Source organism: Vipera berus, assembly GCF_964194415.1.
Source record: "Vipera berus genome assembly, chromosome: 1".
NCBI classification, from domain to species: domain Eukaryota; kingdom Metazoa; phylum Chordata; class Lepidosauria; order Squamata; family Viperidae; genus Vipera; species Vipera berus.
The window spans coordinates 71,869,891-71,891,359 of record NC_138202.1 but is presented as its reverse complement, the minus strand read 5'-3'; the positions used below and the strand labels follow the sequence as shown (position 1 = coordinate 71,891,359).

Sequence of the window (21,469 nt, the reverse complement as noted above, 5' to 3'; positions counted from 1 at the left end):
TGTTATTTATCTGTGTTTTTTTTTCTTTTCTGGACTTTTCCAGCAGGACCGAGTTAACAGAATTCTAAAGCTGAACTGGTTCTTCAGCCAACAATGAATAGATGGATTAATGGATTAATATTTACTTCAGTTCAAATCCTGTTGTAATTGCAAGAAAAACAAAAGTATCGAGTTTAAACAAATGCAGCAGAAACTGGGGAAAAAATCCCTTAATCTGTGCAATCTGTGCAAACTAATTATTCTTAAGAAAGAAACAGAGAAACCAGATATTAAAATATAGAACAGGTTTGTAACAGAAGGCAACAGGAAATATTTATTTAGGAGAGTTTTGCATTACAATTCATAGATAATGATAAATATGTAACTTACACTATTACAAAGTATAGTAGTAGCTAATTTTTAAAAATGAAATGAAAACAGAAAAACAACAGGTACAGGAAAAACTGGCCTTCTTTACAACACATGTCCCTGGGAGGGATCTAAATTGGTGATATATTATTATTCCCTAGGTTACCGAGAACAAGTACATAGCACATAGTGTCATGTTCCATCATTCAGAAGAATGTGAGGCATTGGTTTAAATGATGAGTGGGTTGCATTTTATGTTAATGTTTGAAGTGCAAAATCTTACATTTAACAATATTCCATCTCTACCTTATCTGGAAGATGAATATCACTTCAAATGAATTTGTTTCAAAGGAGATTAAATTAATTCATTAAGAATTCCAGAATTCTTATTATGCTCCTATTCTTTTGCTGGACTTCATCTAACTTTTTAATCATTCATGTCAATTTGAGACAAAATCTATAGGCTAAAACGCAAGTAATCAAAAGCACAATCAGTTGATTTCCCTGAAAAATTAACTTTCCTAAAGAGGTACTTTGAGTGTTGCTTCTCCAAAATATCTACCGTAAATTAATTCTCAAGTGCTCTGATGCTGAATTTATTTACTAAATTTATTAAACACGTTATTTGGCCGCCCAACTCACATGCAGTAATTCTTCACTAGGACTAACCATCTGCGTCTCTGTTCCAGGATGAAAATGACACAAAAGACTAGAAGTTGGGAAAAATATACTGACATTAGAATTCAGATATTTGGGAATTCTGAAAACTGTGTTCTAACACATCTAGAGCCCCTCTCCCCACAGCTCCAGTTCCCCCATCAATTCTCACCTTCAGTCATCTGTCACCGACTCCCCATAAGGAACTATATTACAGGACTCCCTCTGAAATCTCAAAAAATGAAATGAATTACTTCATGATGGATCTCAGTGTTCTCTATAGATTTTTTTTCCATATTAACCCCTGAAGGTAGTGCCTTACCTCGAGACAGAATTTTGGAAGTATGCCTAGAAAGATTCATGTGCTGTCAGAGATAAGGCTGCTGAACTCCCAGGATAATGCAAGGAAACATGTGTCTCCCTTAGTTCTGGTCTTTCCAGCATGTTTATCCAGCAGCCGCATCACAAAACAATGAGGGTTTTGCACACCAAAGTTGGGACTTTTTCACCTCAATGGATTGAACACACAGAGAGGAAGCTTTCGAACGTAAAAGCCCACCACTTCAGAGGACCAAAGAAAAGGGCTACAGCATCATCTTCCATGCAACCTCATAGGTGCCTGTCCTTGCCCATATTAGCTGCACACCTTTGAAGTCACATGTATTTCACTCCAACGCTTTCTTACTAGGCTTTTTGAGAGTCAGATCGAAACTGGGAACAAAAGCTGTGGAACAACCATTCCACAAAGAGTGGGCCTTTGAAAGGAGAATGAAGTTATAGGCAAGTTAAATGGCAAGAAACAGGAAGTTGCTGCTTTCCCTAAAATGACAAAAGCAACATTGCAATGTGCCACCACAAGCTAGGCCCCTTTGAGGCATGCGCGCAACCTCACCATTCACATAGAAAAGGACCAGGGTTGAATTATGGCTGTACCATGCTGATGACATCAGTCTGACCCCTGTTAAGACACCAAGGCTTACTGAACTAGTTACCGGTCTCTTTTGTTCAATATTATCCAATATTACAGATTTGACGCATGAACCCTGGTACATTTCCCTGACCTGCTATGAGCTTTTTTTTTTCAGTTTTCATTCCTGCTGACTAGATCTTCTCTCAGACTGTCCAGTCCTATGTACAATTTGGTTCCTAAGACAGGCACCAGAAAGGACAAGTGCACAAAGAGGAAATACAATTGCTAAGATAATTTTCAGTTTGGGATGAAATCTCTCGCGTTCATATAGAGGAGGCGGGCCACTGTCAATACTACCACCATTGCCTTCCTCTTTGCAGTCTGGGGGAGCCCAACCTTGCTCACAGTGACAATGCTTGTAATTGTTGCATATTCCCCGATTATGGCACTTTGTGACATCACAATCATATCTCAAGAGGGACACATTAACACACTCCCTGTTAATACACATCATGCCATTGCCACAAGGAGTCCCATCTCTTACTGCTCCAATATCGATGATCTTCATCCCACTGTGGTAATCAGTTCCCCAGCATTGTTTATTGCCCTTGAAGGTTTGAACTATGGTGGTGTGATCTTCCAAAGAGGGCAAGCTTTCCACATTTTCACACTGGATACGACCACATAGGATATTGTTAGGTATACATTTGTTATAAATTCCATGTATAAGGCCACAGTTGCCAAACCGATCACCTTCAGTATTCATTTCTCTAAAGCAAACTTCTGAAGCAACTATTGCTTTGCTGCCAAAGATTGCTTTGCATTGTCTATCGTGAGTATTGCAATTCCCGTTATAACAATATGCACCATCACTGCATGGGGCACCATCTTGCACATAAAAATCTTCAGGACATCTCTCAGAAACTCCATTGCAGTATTCAGGGAAATCACAACTACTTGTCTTATTTCGGCAGATTGTTCCAGTAGCTTGATACTGGCACTTCGCACAACATTGTCCAAAAGCACAAGTGGCCCCTAAACGTAATTTACAGTTAGATTGACAACATGGATCCAACTTGCATTCAGCTTTGGTACCACAGTCACATTGCTCTCCATTATCTACTACTTTGTTGCCACAGAATTTGAATTTAAATATTTTATTAGGGTCTGGTGGAATTAACAAACAGTTCAAATTTCTTAGACTGAAGTACTGTATATAACTGCAGTTGCTAAACTGATCGGTTATTACTTGTTTGGGGGCCATAATGCATTTTGCTCTATCACATAGACAGTATTCTGTATCATGTTGCATGCCAAGATTATGTCCTAGTTCATGGATAAATGTGTTAGAAATGCGGTACAAATTGGAAGTAACATATGATTCAACAGCTGATCCCTTGTTATCATCACAAATCGTTCCTAAGTACGTTAATCCTACTGCAGAACCGAAATTCTTAAATATAAATAAGTGACCAGCATCATTTGGTAGACGAGCAAGTAATGAGTCTCTTCTCCAATTAGTGAATTCTTCAAGTGTTTCACCGATGTCATCATGAATTGGTATAAGATTTCCTTCGGACCATATTTCTAGTCCAGCAATAGACAAATGAACAGAAAGAGGCTCATACAGTACATTTGCAATGTAGAAGATATCCAAAATATTTATAACAGTAAGAGTTTCATTTTTGCCAAATTTCAAAAATCGTTCATGATCAATCACAATAGCAATCTCTGCATACCTCTCGTGTGACCACCAGTTTCCCTTAGATATAATTTTGTTTGTTTTTTCGTCAGGATTTTGGATCATGGCTTCTTGATGTCTTTGCTCTTCCTGTGTTAGGCCGCACATCATTGGAACGACACCCACCTTTTCTTCTAAGCGAAAGACTACATGTTGAAATGTTGCGGATTCTGGAAGTGGCTCTATTTCATAAATCTTATTTTTAAATTGCAGTAGCCCCCTGAGTCCTCCAGAGCAAGTGCTGATGATGGCCAGAGAGAAGGGGTCGCCCTCTACAACACCACTGTAGTAACAGTCATCCCTGAAGAATGGATAATCTAGCTGGAGTTCCCCACCCTTACTGTAAGTGAAGATGGGCAGGTGCTTGGGGATTAAGCCTCTTTTCTGTCTAAGCTGCATTACAAGATTCCTCCCCTCAGTTTGAAACAAATAGGTCATATTCTTGGATTTCTGATGTCCCGATTTGAAGGTTAATGACTTTGGGATGGTTATTTCATAAGAAGCATAAATAAAGCCCCAAGGAGGTTTCTGAGAAGCAGTATCAGTCAGGAAATGTATCAAAAATGTCACCAAGAGGTAGGGAAGATGAATATTCATTTTCTCTGGCAAAGAAAGGAACCCCTTAAAAATACAAAATACATTTTCTGACATCTCATTTCAGAGAAGGAAAGCCCCAACAACTGAGGAAAATCTAGGAACCAATTTGTAAGGCTGTAAACAAAATGTCCACCACAAAGATGAGGAGGATTCTATGCTGGGCAACTGTAAATGGGGTTTCCTTTGGAATGTGGGTGGAGCTTGGGGATCAAAAATGGAATAGAATGACAGTCCTAGTCAGGCTTCTTTATCAACAGAATTTGCTCTCTAATTCTGGGATATATATATGTAATTTTAGGGAGGGGGTGACTTGGGTTGCTAGTACTTCCTACAGAAGGCCTTTTGTAGTAAATGTTTGCTTTTCTCTGTGAGTGTAGACTTGTCCACTGGGTTATTTCTATTCTTCTTTGGACTAATTTGAACAACTTTTGAGATAAGTCATTTGAACATTTTGATTCCTCTCTCCATGAATTGATGAAGTAAAAGACTTTTTAAAGTGTGCACAACTATGTATTAATTATTAAGTACTTTGGCATTTCTCATTTGGAAGGGTTTACAACTTATTGCTAGAACTGGTTTTCACCTAAATTAGGTAACACTTCTAAGGAGAGATGGGTTGTAGGAAAATACTGCACAAATATTCTGAATTAACAAAAAGGAGTTTTCTTTCTTTCCCTTTTGGGACCTGGATTTTAAAAAGACCACCTTTATCCCCTAGATGAGTGTTTTTCAATCTTAGCAACTTTAAGATGTGTGGGTTTCAACTCCCAGAATTCCCCAACCAGCATACTAGCAGAGAAATCTGAAGTCATCTGGAGCTGGGAATTGAACTCTACACATCTTGAAGTTGCTAAGATTGAGAAATGCTGCTGTAGCTAGTGGGGTGGGCAGGTCAAAAAGATACCCTCTTAACTTGCACAGGCATGTGCAGACTTATTTCCATTGCTTGCTCATGGCTCAGTCTTTGTCTTAAGAATTTTCACAACCATCAAGGGTGGTGGTGGGGGAATCTGTTAAAGACTACAAGCCCAAGCAAATAGTCTTAGGGCAAATAAACCCAATATTAAAGGCTGAACAGACTGTCTTTTGATGTTACATGAAAGATCAACAAGAAGAATAATTCTCCTGTTGGATACTAAAGATTCTATGCATCTGATATTGAGTGGGATCAAAAGCCTTATAAAAATGGATTCCAAAAATGAATGTTTTGGTCTCTTTGTTTTCTTTTTAACTTTTTCGTTATCTCTTTCCAATGGTCTCTAAATGTTGTTTTATTTCTATGTGTCTGTTGATGGCTGATTTGTCTGAATACCAAGTTTCCAAGAATTCCCTTGCACTTTGAGAATTAGCTTGGTCTAGAACATTGATGTTTCCCCATTCAAATAGGGTTGTATCTGTCTTGTAGCTGTCTATGTGTTGTGGGATTAAGGAGTTTTCACTGTGTCTTCTCACAGCTAGTTGGTGTTCATGGATGTGGTCCACTAGTCTTTTGCTGTCTGTCAGACCTAATAGCTGTTAGTCCTTACCCTGTATATTCCAGATGACTCCTGTTTTTTTTCCCTTGGGCTACTGATTTTTTGGTTTTCTTGAAGTGTTTTGGAGGGCTTTAGTTGATTTATATGCTATAGTTATACCCTTTTGTTATACTAGTCAGTGGTATCAGATCATGAGGTCACCAGCAATCGACACCCAGTTAAGCAGGGATTAAAACACATTAAATAAATGTTGAAAATATAATCTCATTAGTGGCTGTAGCAAAATTGTCCAAACTGACTCAAAGCAACACCATGAAAAAATAAAAAAATATCGTACATTGGCATTTATGTGAAAAGTTCAGCTTGACTATTATCAACAGTTACTAGGACCATATACCCAATTTTTTTTAGAAAAGTTGCAGGTTGAGATCTTGTGGGATTTTAAAATACAGAGCAATACTTGAAAGTATTACACTTATTGCACTTGACACCACAGACTGCAAACTCCCCCTCCCACCCCACTTTACTTCCTGGATTCAGAAGCCTGCAGTTAGAACCTGCCCAAAAAAAACTCCATGATGGTCACTGTATGAGTAGAGATAATCATCATCATTGTCATTATCATCATCGTCTTTTGATTATTTTCCTGTGATGGTTGAGTTGTGAATTGGTGGAACTATGGCACTGTTGCACAGTTCTTTGCACATCTACTCCAAATTCCCTCCCTCCCAAAAAGCATATGTATAAATACTCTTTCCTTATTTGCTGCTCAGGTCTGTGGCTTTTCGGAATGAACTTGAATGATTTACCAATTTTTTTAGAGGTAAAGCTTCCACAAGAGCCTAAGGGGGGAAAAAAGCATCCACAAGGAACTACTTACTACACAAGTTTTGTCCCTTGGTCTTTTGTAGAAAGGTTTGTTTTTTCCCATAGTTCCTTGTGGAGAATTTTAGTAGCAAAGATTGGGAGAGAACCCTAAGGCTGGCCCCCATCCAGTTGTCCAAATGTTCATTCACTAGCCTGCGACAGGAATGGACTGGCAGGTACTAGGACTGATAATAAATTCCCAATTCACCCACCCTCTCTTCATGACCAGGAATAGCCGGTCTAACTTACAGTCTATGTGAACTACCCTACTGGCAGTACTAAGTTTGTGTCATCCACTCCTGCTTCACCCAACATGACAGATGAGTGAGCTTCCTCCAAGCATTCAACATGTTTTTTAAATATGCAAAAAGACATGTTAGACCTTCTCATACATTTGAACAATTTTCGTGGATAGCAATCCAGTCATTTCCCAAAATAAATAAGGGATAAAATGGGAGTGGAAAGTAGCATAGGACGTCTTTTCCCTCTTGAAAGCTGCACAAATGTTACAGTGCAACCCCACCAAATTCTACACAGTACCAGTTTAGATAGGGCAGCCATAGGATATATCTTCTGGGTCCCTTATTTCCATTTCTTTTACTTAGTATGACCTGTTTTGGATGTGACACTGTGATGTCTCCCTTGGGCGACTTCCCAGATTCCTCCTCAGGTTTCAGCTCAGGGGAGGTTGAGCTGTTCCTGGCACATCAGGAAATGAGTTGATTGATGGCTCTGAACAGCTGTCCAAAAGAGATTTGGAGGAGGCTTCAGCTAGGGATAGTTTGCAGTGGCAGATGGCCAGTGAAGAGGAGGAGGAACTGCTTTCTGCACCTGATCTTAGAACACAGAGGGCAGAGAAAAGGCAGGAGTAGCAGATGTCAGCCAGACTACCCAAGAGGAAAAAAACCACCCGTGTTGATGGGCTGCACTGGAAAGCTAGCTACTTATCACAGCAGACAGATGGAGGCGTTGTTGGGAACCACATGTTGGTTTTCTAGCTGTTTGTTTGATCATTGTGATTCCTGCTTCACTCTGGATTGGCACCATGTTTGCAATTGTTCCTTGGAGACTCTGAACATTTCTTGCCTTGTGAGCTCTGTTATGTGCAGATTTAAGTTTTGCCCGGTGGAGTTATTTTGTTTGAACAACTTTCAATTGCTTTATGGACTATTAGGCTATTGCTCTGGGGGCTAATATTGGCCTGCTTGTGGCTGGAATTAATTGAGACAGTTCTGAGTTTTGGTGAAGGGAATTGCTGGGGAATATTAATAAACTCATTAAACCACAGTTATGTGTGTGTGTGTGTGTGTGTGTGTGTGTGTGTGTGTGTGTGTGTGTGACAGCACGGACACCCTGTTTCACCACAATGCATTTAAAATGCATTAGCTAAAACATGGCTTTTTAAAAGAAGAAACAACTCAAGATGAGTCCTATAGCAATGGATCAAGGAAGGAACAAATCTTTGTGCAAGAACATCTGCTGTATTTGGAGCTGATTCACTGGTGGACTGTCTTCTTTCTTAATAGTCTGGATCTCTGATGAACATAAGCACAATTGTCTAGCCCTGGAAGCAAATGGGAGGGTTGTCCAATGACGATTGCAATTAAGGTGCAAAAGGGAGAGGGATTGTTTGTGTGGTGCATTTCAGTATGTTTTGGAATGACTTATCTGGGACAAGTGTCTTATAGGTGTTCTGAGAAGGAAAGAAAAAGGAAGGAAGAAGCAATATAGTTCCATTTCTTTTTTGAGTTACCATTATAAATTGACTGATTCTTCCTTCTGGGTGAGAGCCAGAGGAGGAGTTGGTGGTAGATGAATGAAAAGCTCCTCTAATAGATGAACAGCAGCAGAGGAGGGAGTCTTTGAGACTTCATTTATATGAATGTGTGGTTCTCTCTGTCTCTCTCTGTCTCTTTGTCTCTGCCTCTTTCTCTTTGTGTGTTTGAAGGTATGCACCCACTCTGTATGTTTGTGTGTATGCTGTGCGTGTGTGGGTATGTTTTGCAGTGTGTGAAGAAGTGGTAGCTGGGTACACTGATGACACTGAGAGCTAATGTTTCCAGTGGAGTGAAAACCTAAACAACCATTTATTTATTTAAAACACATCAATCAAAGTAGACTGAATAACACAAAGGACCATGCTGGAGATGTCTTTCTCTCATTGTCACTGAGTAGTTTCAAAATCCTGAATGTCCATAATTGTTCCATCAATAATTGTACCAGGGCAGAGTTAGAAAAGGGTCAGTGGGCAGTGCTCTGATGTCAACCCAACCCAATCTCTTGATCTTTCTTTGCCATCCAATGTACTATTGATATAGCTGGCTATTGCTTGAGGTATCTGCAGTTCAGATGCTTCATTTTCAAGGCTATCCTGCAGAGTTATTTTTTGTTAGAAATGAGAGATTTGGCATAGATTGGAGGGTTTCTTCTCCTTCAAAGAGAACAAATTGTCTGGGAGACATTTTAAAAACACTGAAATTTTAAATTTCTTTGTTTTTCAAATTATTAATTCCTGAGCTGATACTGGATGTGTTGTGCATTCTTAGCAAGGGTGAGTTATACTACTGTTCCTTCATCTTTTTATTTCATAGCATGGACACTTCCCTGAAATCTTCCAAAACGGTTTCTCATTCCATCCTTGAAGAATATAACCAGGCAAGTACAAACAATTGTGAAACACAATGCACACAGTATTCCAGCTACAGCTGAAGTTATCATATTAGTGTTAGACTGTACTGTAACAGGAGGTGGCCCACTGTCTATGCTACCTCCATAGCCTGTATTGCTACAGTCTGGAGGGGCCCATCCAACATCACAGTGACAGTGCTCGAGAGTGTTACATACTCCCCGATTGTGGCACATTATCTGATTACAGTCAGATTTCAGAATGGACACATTGACACAACTACCCTCAATACACATCATGTTATTGCCACAAGGAACACCATCTCTCACTGCTCCAATATCATTCAACGTCACCCCAGGGTGGTAGTCAGTGCCCCAGCATTGATTCATTCCGGTGGAAGTATGAATTATTGTACTGTGATCCTCCAAAGAAGGCATTTGTATATTTTTACACTGGATACGGCCACACAGGCTATCCCCAGGATTACATTTCTTGTAAATTCCATGTTTGAGCCCACAGTTGCCAAAGCGATCGCCCTTATTATTCACTTCTCGGAAACATACTTCAGAAGCGATTGTTGCTTCCCTACCGAATATCATTTTGCACTGCATATCGTGTGTTGTGCAGTTCCCATGATAACAATACACACCATCATTGCACACAGCACCATCTTGCACATACACATCTTCTGGACAGTGCTCTGAAGTCCCATTACAATATTCAGGAAGATCACAACTACTAATTTTTTGTCTGCAAACAGTTCCTTGTTGACGATATTGACATTTAGCACAGCACAGTCCAAAGGCACAAACAGCAGCAGGACGAAACCTACAATTAGCTTGACAGCAGGGATCTGACCTGCATTGTGTTTCTGACCCACAGTCACACTGCTCTCCATTTTCCACTATTTTGTTACCACAGGATTCAAATTTAAAAGTTGTGTAAGTGTCTGGTGGGACAAATAAACAGTCAGTGTTTCTATAGGGGAAATAATCCTTATAACTGCAGTTACTAAATTTATCAGTCTCTGCTGCATGTGGTTCCATAATGCAATGACGCTTTCCACAATGACAAAATTGATCATCATGTTTCATTCCAAGAATGTGGCCCTGTTCGTGGGCAAATATGACAGAAATGAAAAACAAACTGAAAGTTCTATAGGATTCAATGGCACTTGCCCAGTAACTGTTACATATAGTTCCAACATATGCAAGTCCTACAGTTTCCCCAAAATGCATGTATGCAAATAAGTGACCAACATCATTTTCTAAAATTTTAAGCAGATGGTTTCTTCTCCATTCATTAAATAAGAAAAGTGTGTTTTCTGCTGTTGGGGTAATGTCTATAAGGTTGTTTTGTGACCAGATTATTAATCCTGCTATTGACAAATGAACAGAAAGGGAATCATAGAATGAATTTGCAGTGTGGACAATATCTAGAACTTGCATAGTAATAAAAGATTCATTTTTGTGAAACTGCAAATATCGCTCATGATCAATCACAATTGCCACTTTAACATATCTCATATGTGGCCACCAGGATTTCCCAAAAACTTGTTGGTTTGCAAGATTCTCTGTTTCAGAAATTATGTCCTCTTGATGGCGCTGCTCTTCCTGCCCTACTCCACAAGGCATCCGGACAGCCCCTTCCTCTACTTCTAACCGAAACACCACGTGTTGAAAGGTAGAAGATTGCTGGACTGGTTCAATTTCATAGGTCTTATTTTCGATTTGCAAGAGACCTCTTAGTCCTCCTGAACATGTACTGAGGGTGACTCGAGAAGAGGACTTTCTCTGTACAAATCCATGGTAGAAACAATCATCCTTGATAAAAGGGTGATCCACCTGGAGATCTCCTGCTGTATCATAGGTGAAGACAGGAAAGACCTTAGGGATGAAGTTCCTTCTTTGCCTGAGGAATACCACATAGGGATTCCCTTCAATGGGCAGGAGGTAGCTCACATCCTGGGGTTCCTCTTGCCCATACTTGGGAGACAGCTTCCTTGGGATGATCACGTCGTAAGAGGCATATCGGAAGCCCTGAGGAGGTGCCTGTCTAGAAGCTGCATGTTGCATAATCTTAAGCAATATCACAATCAAAAATGACAGACACGTCTTCATTTTTGCAGAATGAGGATAGAAACTAACCCTATTCTAGAAAAGGAATCTGAACTGGGGTGGGAACAGGGGAATTGATAGTGTGTGAGGGAGAGAGAGATGTTGGGACAGACTTAAACATTTGAAAATGAGGATTCTGTACATAGCAACGGAAGATGTGATAGATTTTGGAATGTAGGCGGAGTTTAAAAGATCAAATATAGAATACAACAGAAAAGCAATGTTTATGAAATGTTACTAGGTTGATTCATTATTTAATAGCTTCAATTTCCCAGGATAACCCCCATATTGCTTTAATACCGTTTGTATCTTACTGCTGTCTAATTTGCCTAATAGCAATGAATTGTGTATTTCCTTTAGTTGGCTCAAGGTGTGAATTGCAGTGTATTAGTTTATAATTTCAGTGGGAAGTGAAGTAACCTAGCACATCATGAGAGGTCTGGTTCGTAAGCTCAAAGCCAATAAAATGCTTAACCTTCTAATTTCTAATTCAAGTTTATTTGATTTTCTCTCCTTTCACCCAGATTATTTTTAGCCATTAAAAAAAATAGTCTGAGGATTTTTGCATAACAGAAGGCCCAGCCTTAGCCTTTAGAATTTTCACCATCATTTAATTGAATTAAGAAGAGACAGAGACAAAGACAAGAGATCAGAATGTCATTTTAGATAATGCCAGATCTTCTAATTGAAAAGGGGGCTACAACCTACCAGGAAAATCCTCAAATTTGTAACTTAGATGTACTAGTTAGGTCTGAAGACCTGGTATGAAAGATCATAAACCACTGGAATATCATTCAGTTTTTCAGTACTTTAAACAGAAGCTAGGCATAGAGGGAGAAACTTGAATTTATTGTCTAATTTTACTGCTGTTTTAGAAATAGGAAGGGATGTTAGGAATGACTCTTAATAACCAAGAGAATATTTGGGGATGGAAGTTGTATGGTGTCTGCAGAACATAATTCCTATACTTGAAATACTTTTGTTTTCCAGGTATTTTCCTTAAAGCCTGTACTTGATGAAATTTACAAGCATTGTGGGGACAAAATGTATTAAAGACAATGCACTCTTTTTGTGGACTCTTAGCACAAAAGCTCCAGTTTAAAGGCTGATCAGACTGAACACTTTCCCATTTTCAAAAGGCTGGAGCAAGATACAGAAAAATGGCAAAAGTATGTATCATTTGCACATGTGCCATGTAAAAAATAATAATGTTTTCAGCCTACTTGAAACATCAACAAGAAGAATTGTCATGTTCAACGAAGTCTGCATTGGATACTACAGATTCTATGCATCTCATATTGAGTGGGGTCAAAAGCCTACTAAAATAGATAATAAAAATGAATGTTTTGGTCTCTTTTCTTTCTTTTTAACTTTTTATAATCAACTCTTTCCAATGTTCTGTAAATGTTGTTTTATTTCTATGTGCCTGTTGATGGCTGATTTGTCTGAATACCAAATTTCCAAGAATTCCCTTGCACTTTGAGAATTAGCTTGCTCTAGAATACTGTTGTTTGCCCATTCAAATTATGTATTGTCTTGTATCTGTCCATGTGTCATGGGATTAAAAGGTTTTCATTGTGCCCTCTCATAGCTAGTTGGTGTTCATGGATGTGCTCTGCTAGTCTTTTGCTGTCTATCATACCTAATAGCTGTTACAGTATTTACCCTGTATATTGTAGATGACTCCTGGTTTTTTTTCCTTCTTCTTGGGCTACTGGGTCTTTTGGTTTATTTAAAGTGTTTTGGAGGACTTTAGTTGATTTATGTGCTATGGTGATACCCTGTAACTAGACAGTCGTACCAATGTCATGGTTCCAACAGAGAGAGATGAATAAAGCAGAACTCCAAGGCTTGCAAATTCCTCAAAGAATATGTTTATTTGTTACAAAGTATCATCATGTCAAAAATAAAACCAAGTCTGAATACACAAGCAACAATTCCCCAATACAAAGTTAAATGTCCCACCCACAAAACTATGTAAGCAACTACGTTCACCCAATATAATTATTTGGTGGGCTTTTTATGAAATGCCCAGTCTCATCTCAGGAGCAGCCAATGACCTTGGTTCCCATGGGACAAACAATTATTTTGACTAGTGAAGCACCTGGGCAACACCCTCCCTCTGTTCTATGTGGCAACCTCAAATGAGAAGGAAAATGGCTGCAACCATGTTTATTTGTAAAGTTGACAGTTGGCCGCTCTCAGAAAGAGTCTCCTGTAGGAAAACAAAAAGCAGTTTAAGTGTTCCCTCGAGACTTGTGAGGATCTTTATCGTAAAACTTTATTATTAATCTATCTGCTTTAACATTAGTACATTTCACCCATGTAGCTTCTGAAAGGGGGTAGCCTTTCCACTGAACGTGTTACTGTAACTTTCCCTTGTACAACCTAGAATCAAGATTTTGTTTTATTTCATAATGTGTTCCCCCCTCTACCATATTGCACCCGACGGCTTCTTAGGGACAGGTCTCAAAGAGGATTCTGACACAGGTTTTAACAGACTGCAATGAAACACAGGGCGAACGTTTCCCAACAATCGTGGAAGTTTCAGTTCTACTGTGACAGAGTTTATGATCTTAGTGATGGGAAAAGGACCAAGGAATTTTGGACGCAATTTCCTACTGGGTAACTTTAACCTTAAATACTTCATTGAAAGATAAACCAATTGCCCAACATAAAAAAGCTTTTGAGGGGAGCGTTGTTTATCTGCTTGGTCCTTGTAAACCTTGGTGGCCTTGATCAATGCCTTCTTCATATTCACCCAAACCCCCTGGAAGGATGTTACCCATTGGTCCAAAGTCTGGGAAGTAGGAGGCTTCTGTGAGTACTCAGCTGTGGGCACAAAATCACAACCTGTTACTATTTTAAATGGGATGAGTCCAGTGCTAATGTGCACTGTGTTGCTATAGGATACCCCTGTGAAAGGCAGGTCAGCCCAATTAGTCTGCTGGTAATTTACATAACATCTGAGGTACTGTTCCACCATTGTGTTAGCTTTCTCAGCAGCTTCATTAGTATTCAGATGGAAAGCCAATGAAAGCCCCTGGATGGACCCAATCAGTTTAACAAACTTTCTCCAGAACTTAGCAGTAAACTGGACCCCCCCCCTGTCAGAAATAATCCACTATGGGGCAACATGGAGTTGATATATGTGTTTCAAAAACATCTTGGTTAGCTTCTGGGCAGAGGGGAGTCCTGAGCAAGTGATGAAATGCACTTATTTAGAAAATAGATCAATCACAGTCCATATTACAATGTTTCCCTTGCTTTCAGGTAATACCACTATAAAATCCATGGCTATCTCCTCCCAAGGCTGGGAAGGGTCAGCAACCTGTTGTAACAATCCTGGGGTTTCTCAGGATGCCTCTTCATGGCAGCATAGGTGGCACAACTCTTAACATAACTCTCAATGTCTTTTTTCATTCCTGGCCACCAAAATTGCCTTACCACCAGATGCAATGTCTCCAAAAATCCAAAGTGATCTACCTGCTTAGCGTCATCACTCCGTTGCAGTGCTTGGAGTCTGAGGCCATCTGGGAGGTATAGCTTGGTACTTTTCCAAGCTAGTCCCCCCCTTAGGGTTAGAATAGATTTGTTGTCTTTAAACCAGGGATCAGTCTCTAACTTCTTCTTCAATTCCTTTAGTGAGCGATCTTCAGGACCAGCAGGGGGTCTCCGTGTTTGTGATCTGGTTGTTATCTGAGAAGCAGACTGTGTCAGAGGAATGTTGTTGTTGTTAGCTGCGAAGTCGAGTCCGGCCCATCGCAACCCTATGGACAACATTCCTCCAGGCTTTCCTGTCCTCTACCATCTTCTGGAGTCCATTTAAGCTCACGCCTACTGCTTCAGTGACTCCATCCAGCCACCTCATTCTCTGTCGTCCCCTTCTTCTCTTGCCCTCAATCTTTCCCAGCATTAGGCTTTTCTCCAGTGAGTCCTTCCTTCTCATTAGGTGGCCAAAGTATTTGAGTTTTAGCTTCAAGATCTGGCCTTCTAAAGAGCAGTCAGGGTTGATCTCCTCTAGGACTGACCGGTTTGATTGCCTTGCAGTCCAAGGGACTTGCAGGAGTCTTCTCCAGCACCATAGTTCAAAGGCTTCAATTCTTTGGCACTCAGCCTTTCTTACAGTCCAACTTTCACTGCCATACATTGCAACTGGGAAGACCATAGCCTTGACTATACGCACTTTTGTTGACAGGGTGATGTCTCTGCTTTTTAGTGTGCTGTCTAGATTTGCCATGGCTTTCCTCCCCAGGAGCAAGCGTCTTTTAATTTCTTGGCTACAGTCCCCATCTGCAGTGACCTTGGAGCCCAGGAAAATAAAATCTGTCACTACCTCCATTTCTTCCCCATCTATTTGCCAGGAATTGAGAGGGCCGGATGCCATGAGCTTGGATTTTTTAATGTTAAGTTTCAACCCATGTTTTGCACTCTCCTTCACCTGCAACAAGAGGCTCTTTAGTTCCTCTTCACTTTCTGCCATTAGAGGAATAATGGAGTTAATTACTTCCTCTTGGTGGCTCTTGAAGAGGGGCATTCTGGATAAGGCATGAGCCAAAAAAAATTCTTATTCCCAAGAAAACATTTTAAAGTGAAATTAAAATGGTTGAAGTATTGAGCCCACTGAACTTGTTGTGGGGATAATTTACGGGGGGGGTTCAGACCCTCCAAATTTTTGTGATCAGTCCATACCTCAAAAGGTATTCCCTCCCCACCCTTCCAGGAAGTGATGCAATGTCAGCAATGCCTAACAAACTACAAAAGCCTCTTTCTCCCAAACAGCCCACCTCCTCTCCATGTCAGTTAATTTTCAGAAAGTGTAAGCACAGGGTTGTAACTCCCTCCCGTTTGTGTGTGGGTTTGTTTTTGGTAAGAGAATGGCATCCACGGCCACATCACTTGCATCGGCTTGAATGATGAATTGTTGTTCAGGGTCAGGGTGCTTAAGGACTGGTTCAGCTGCAAAGAGTCTGTTTAGTTTTTCAAATGTGGCCTGGGATTCTAACGACCATTGCAGTGGCTGACAAGGTTGGGGTTTTCCCCCTCCTTTTCCTGCTTTGCGTAAATCGGTGATTGGCATGGCTATTTTTGTGAAAGAGGGAATAAATTGATGATAAAAGTTGGCAAAACCCAGAAACCTTTAAAGCTGCTTTCGGGGACGGTGGGGTTGGCAGACTAGTACCACTTTTACTTTGGTGGGTTCCATCTCTATCCCCTCATTTGAAATCCAATTCCCCAGATAATCAAGGCTTTTAACAGTCTCTTTAACACCTCAAGGACCAATTTGATGTGTTCATCCATGGTTTCAGTGTAAATAAGGATGTCATCAAAATAAACCAAAACCCCCTTGTATAAATGATCATGGAGCACTTGATTTATCAATTGCACAAACACAGCGGAGGAGGGGGGGCTGCAGTCCAAAAGGCATCACTTTAAATTGGAAGCACCCCAAAGGACAATTAAAGGCGGTTTTCCACTCTTCCTCCTCCTTAGTCCAGATCCAGTAGGAAGCCTCTCTTAAATCCAGCTTAGTAAAAAAAAAATCCTTTAGCCAGATGGGCTAACATGTCCTTCATCAGGGGGAGGGGGTACATATTCTCTATACTGACCCCATTCAGACCTTTAAAATTCACGCATAATCTAAGAGATGCATCTTTCTTTTCTTCGAATAGCATGGGAGCAGCCACCCATGATTTGGATGGCTGAATTTTTATCAATGTACTCTCTAAATTTTTATCAATGTACTCTCTCAGTTCTTTCATCTTTCTGGGCACCATAGAGTACATATTTGGTTAAATTCATGTGGGCTCCTGTTTTGGGCACTACTAGCCTACCAGGAATGGCAAAAGAGGGAATGGGCTGACTCACCATGGGGTCCTCCTCACCTTCCTCATCACTGTCATATGGTGCTGGCATCTACTGTGGCTTGGATCAGGGTTTGGCCTCGAGCTCGGTGGGAGGGGAGGCCTCGACACTTGGGTCCTGGTGTGCCCAGTTTTTTTTCCTGTTCCCCCTCTAGGAGCTCTTCATGGCTTAATGGTGGTGACTGGCACGCTCCTGGGTGGAGGGTTAGGAGCAGGCACTCCACCACATGGTGACACATCTGAACACACCGGTAGCACTTGATAGGAGCCCTGGCTGGTGCTTGGGAGACCCTGGTGGCTGCAGTGGCTTGGGGATGTCAGCTATAGAGGCATTTCTCCTGGACACACTGCAGTATGGGTTCGGTGGTGCTTGACTTTCTGGGACAGTCCAACTCAATGTCCAGAACCATCACCATGCATTACTACTCACACAGTAGATTAGGAAAACCTTGAATGATGCAGACTTGAAGCAAGTCACGATCTAGCCCCTACTTGAAATAGTTGATCAGTGACCGTTCTGGCCACTGCCTCAGGTAGCTAGCAACTCTTCTGAATTCACGAACGTATTCCTTAGTGGATGACCTCTTTGCTTCAGGCAGTGGATCTCCTTCTCAGCCAGCAGGGCTCAGGATTCATCTTCAAAATAACCCCTCAGTTGCTCCATGAATAGATTAATATCATGCAATTCAGGAGCCCCTTCATCATGGAGGTTGGGCACTCAGTTGGCCGCTTCCCCCTCTAAATTTGTGACCATAGCATTCACCATCATAGCCCCATCCGGATAGGCATAAGCATAGCAATCAAAATTAGCCCACACCTGGTTTAGGAAGAAGGTTAGCTTCTCAGGGTCCCCATCAAATGTAAGCTTGATGGGAGGTGGCTCAAACATCAGCAAAGTGGCCTGCACCTGCTGCTGGGCTTGGGCAGCTTGCTGGTTCTGGGGGCATAGCCAAAACACTCTCCAGACCTCTCTTGGCTGGGCTCTGGGATTGGAATCCCGAGGCTACGGCAATGGGCTTGGCGGGGATATAGGGCTTGACATCACAGCTGGCTGGGGGATGGGTGAAGCAGCCCGAGCTCTGGTGGTTGGGCTGGGACTCCAGCAAGGGCGGGGGAAAGAGATGGGTAGTTCTTGGCATTCCCCCACCCCCATGGCACCCACCTCCTAGGCAACAGGACTCATATTCTTTACCTCCAGCCTGCCAAACTTCTCCTTCAGCTGTTCAAGCGAGGGGCTATGAACTGTGGACTGAAATCTCCACTCTTCAGAATTGTCCCATCTCATCGACCCCTTTCCTTTCTTGCTATCCACAGATGAAGAACCCTGGGATGGCAGCAATAAGAGCTCCTCTCCATTAGATACAGGAGTGCTCCTGTGCTAAGGAGCTGCCTCAACTTGGAAAAAGGTCCACTAGACTGTAGCTTCTTCCTGTGGTACCAGCTTCCCAGGTTGGCCTTCAGCTTCAGCCAAGCCCCTGCCAATGACACCTCCTTGGTGGCTTGAGCACCAGCTTGTGCTCCGATAGCCTGAGTTTTGTTGCAGCTAGCAGAGGTTTCACTTTTCTCTTCCATTTGGAATCTTTGCTGAGTCTTTACTGCTCTTCCAGAAGTGAGTGGGTAGGCTGTCGGGACCCAGCACCCTGAGAGTTTTATGAGATTTGGTTTAATGTCATGGTTCTGACAGACAGAGACGTTACAAAAGATTATTTTGACTAGCGAAGCGCCTGGGCAACCCCCCCCCTCCCTCCGTTCTATGTGGCAACCTCAAATCACAAGGAAAAGGGCTGAAGCCATGCCCATTTGTAAAGTTGACAACCAGGTCACCAGGTCACCAGCAAACTGACACCCAGTTAAGCAGGGATTAAACCATATTAAATAAATGTTGAAAATATAATCTCATTAGTGGCTGTAGCAAAATTGTCCAAACTGACTCAAAGCAACACCATGAAAAAATTAAAAAAATCGTACATTGGCATTTATGTGAAAAGTTCAGCTTGACTGTTATCAACAGTTACTAGGACCATATACCCAAAAAAGTTTTAGAAAAGTTGCAGGTTGAGATCTTGTGGGATTTTAAAATACAGAGCAATACTTGAAAGTATTACACTTATTGGACTTGATACCACAGACTGCAAATTCCCCCTCCCACTCCACTTTACTTCCTGGATTCAGAAGCCTGCAGTTAGAATCTGCCCAAACAAAACTCCATGATGTTCACTGTATGAGTAGAGATAATCATCATCATTGTCATTATCATCATCATCTTTTGATTATTTTCCTGTGATGGTTGGGTTGTGAATTGGTGGAACTATGGCACTGTTGCACAGTTCTTTGCACATCTACTCCAAATTCCCTCCCTCCCAAAAAGCATATGTATAAATATCCTTTCCTTATTTGCTACTAAGGTCTGTGGCTTTTTGGAATGAACTTGAATGATTTACCAATTTTTTTAGAGGTAAAGCTTCTACAAGAGCCTAAGGGGGGGGAAAGCATCCACAAGGAACCACTTACAACACAAGTTTTATCCCTTAGTCTTTTTGTAGAGAGGTTTGTTTTTTCCCATAGTTCCTTGTGGAGAATTTTAGTAGCAAAGATTGGGAAGAGAACCCTAAGGCTGGCCCCCATCCAGTTGTCCAAATGTTCATTCACTAGCCTGCAACAGGAATGGACTGGCAGGTACTAAAGGTAAAGGTAAAGGTTCCCCCACACATGTGTGCTAGTCGTTTCCGACTCTAGGGGCCGGTGCTCATCTCCATTTCAAAGCCAAAGAGCCAGCGCTTGTCTGAGGATATCTCCATGGTCATGTGGCCAGCATGACTAGACACCAAAGGCACACAGAACGCTGTCACCTTCCCACCGCAGTGGTCCCTATTTTTCTACTTGCATTTTTATGTGCTTTCGAACTGCTAGGTTGGCAGAAACTGAGACGAGTAACAGGTGCTCACTCTGTTACGCAGCACTCGAGATTCGACCCGCTAAACTGCTGACCTTCTGATTGACAAACTCAGCATCCTAACCCACTGAGCCACTGCATCCCTTTGGCAAGTACTAGGACTGATAAAAAAAAACAATTCATCCACCCTCTTTTCATGATCAGGAATAGCTTACAGGCTATGTGAACTACCCTACTGGCAGTACTAAGTTTGTGTCATCCACTCCTGCTTCACCCAACATGACAGATGAGTGAGCTTCCTCCAGGCATTGGACATGTTTTTACACATGAAGAAGGAGGGAAGAAGCAACATGGCTCCATTTCTTTGTTGAGTTACCATTATAAATTGACTGATTGTTTCTTCTGAGTGAGAGGAAGGAAAGGACCCTTGTTTATATATATTGTACTGAGTGTCTTTGTGTGTTGCAGTTTCTAAGTAGATTGTAGATCAGTAGACTGATGACCTTGAAAGCTAATGTTTCCAGTGGGGTAAAAGCTTAAATAACCTTTTATTTAAAACAGATCAATCATACTAGAACTGGGTAGAAAAGCTATAACTGAATAACACATGCTGGAGATGCATTTCTCCAATTGTCACTGAGTGGCTTCACAATACTGAATGTCCATAATAATTTCATCAATTATCTTACTGGGGCAGAGTTAGAGAAGGGTCGGTGTGCAGAGCTGTGTGGGCAGCCCAAATTATCTATCATCAACAATGCTCTCCATCTTTCTTTGACATCCAAAGTTCTGTTGGTATAGCTGGCTATTGCTTGAGGTATCTGCACCTCAGATGCTTCATTTTCAAGGCTACCCAGGAGAGTTCGCTTCAGAGGCCCATTGATGACACTGCAGGTCAATCCACAACCAGACTCAATCAAGCAGCTTCAGATGATTCTGAAGTTCATTATGAGCTCACTCAAGTGTTAATAAATGTATTTATCTGGCTACAGAGTAAACCTGTTGTTCATTGTATGTGTAGCAGATTTTTCGGTCAATGGTTTTCTGAGGACAGGAAGAAACATTCTTCAATTTTGATCAATCCTGGAAAAAATGCTCTGACTTTCAGCAAGAGAGTCAACAGGTTTATTCTATTTGGTTAGACCAATTCTTAGTGAGAATAAAAATATTCTATAATAAAATTAAGCAGTAAAAGTGCTGATGGGTTTTAATTGTGCTTTTTTGCTACTACAACCTCCTGCATGTTGATAGGAAATAGGAACCATCACACTGGGACAAGCAGCGTCTGGATTATCTCTTCCTCCCAGACTTGGACTTTGAGGTTTAAGCTACAAAATTAAAACAATTTAATTGAATAGATTGGAATTCCAGGTG

The 21,469-nt window shown here is 41.2% G+C and overlaps 2 protein-coding genes across 2 annotated transcripts; both read right to left on the bottom strand.

Annotated features, from left to right (window-relative positions):
* Window positions 1-2,093: 2,093 nt before the first annotated feature.
* Window positions 2,094-3,764, bottom strand: LOC308667647 (disintegrin and metalloproteinase domain-containing protein 20-like; the record flags this gene model as incomplete). Its single annotated transcript, XM_081327002.1, has 1 exon — window positions 2,094-3,764. One exon carries the CDS (start codon window positions 3,762-3,764, stop codon window positions 2,094-2,096), a length of 1,671 nt encoding a protein of 556 aa, XP_081183128.1.
* Window positions 3,765-9,175: 5,411 nt separating this feature from the next.
* Window positions 9,176-11,341, bottom strand: LOC308667749 (disintegrin and metalloproteinase domain-containing protein 20-like; the record flags this gene model as incomplete). The annotated part of the gene is made up of 1 exon (XM_081327202.1): window positions 9,176-11,341. The coding sequence occupies one exon, from the start codon at window positions 11,339-11,341 to the stop codon at window positions 9,176-9,178; it is 2,166 nt and encodes a 721-aa protein (XP_081183328.1).
* Between the last annotated feature and the right edge of the window lie 10,128 nt (window positions 11,342-21,469).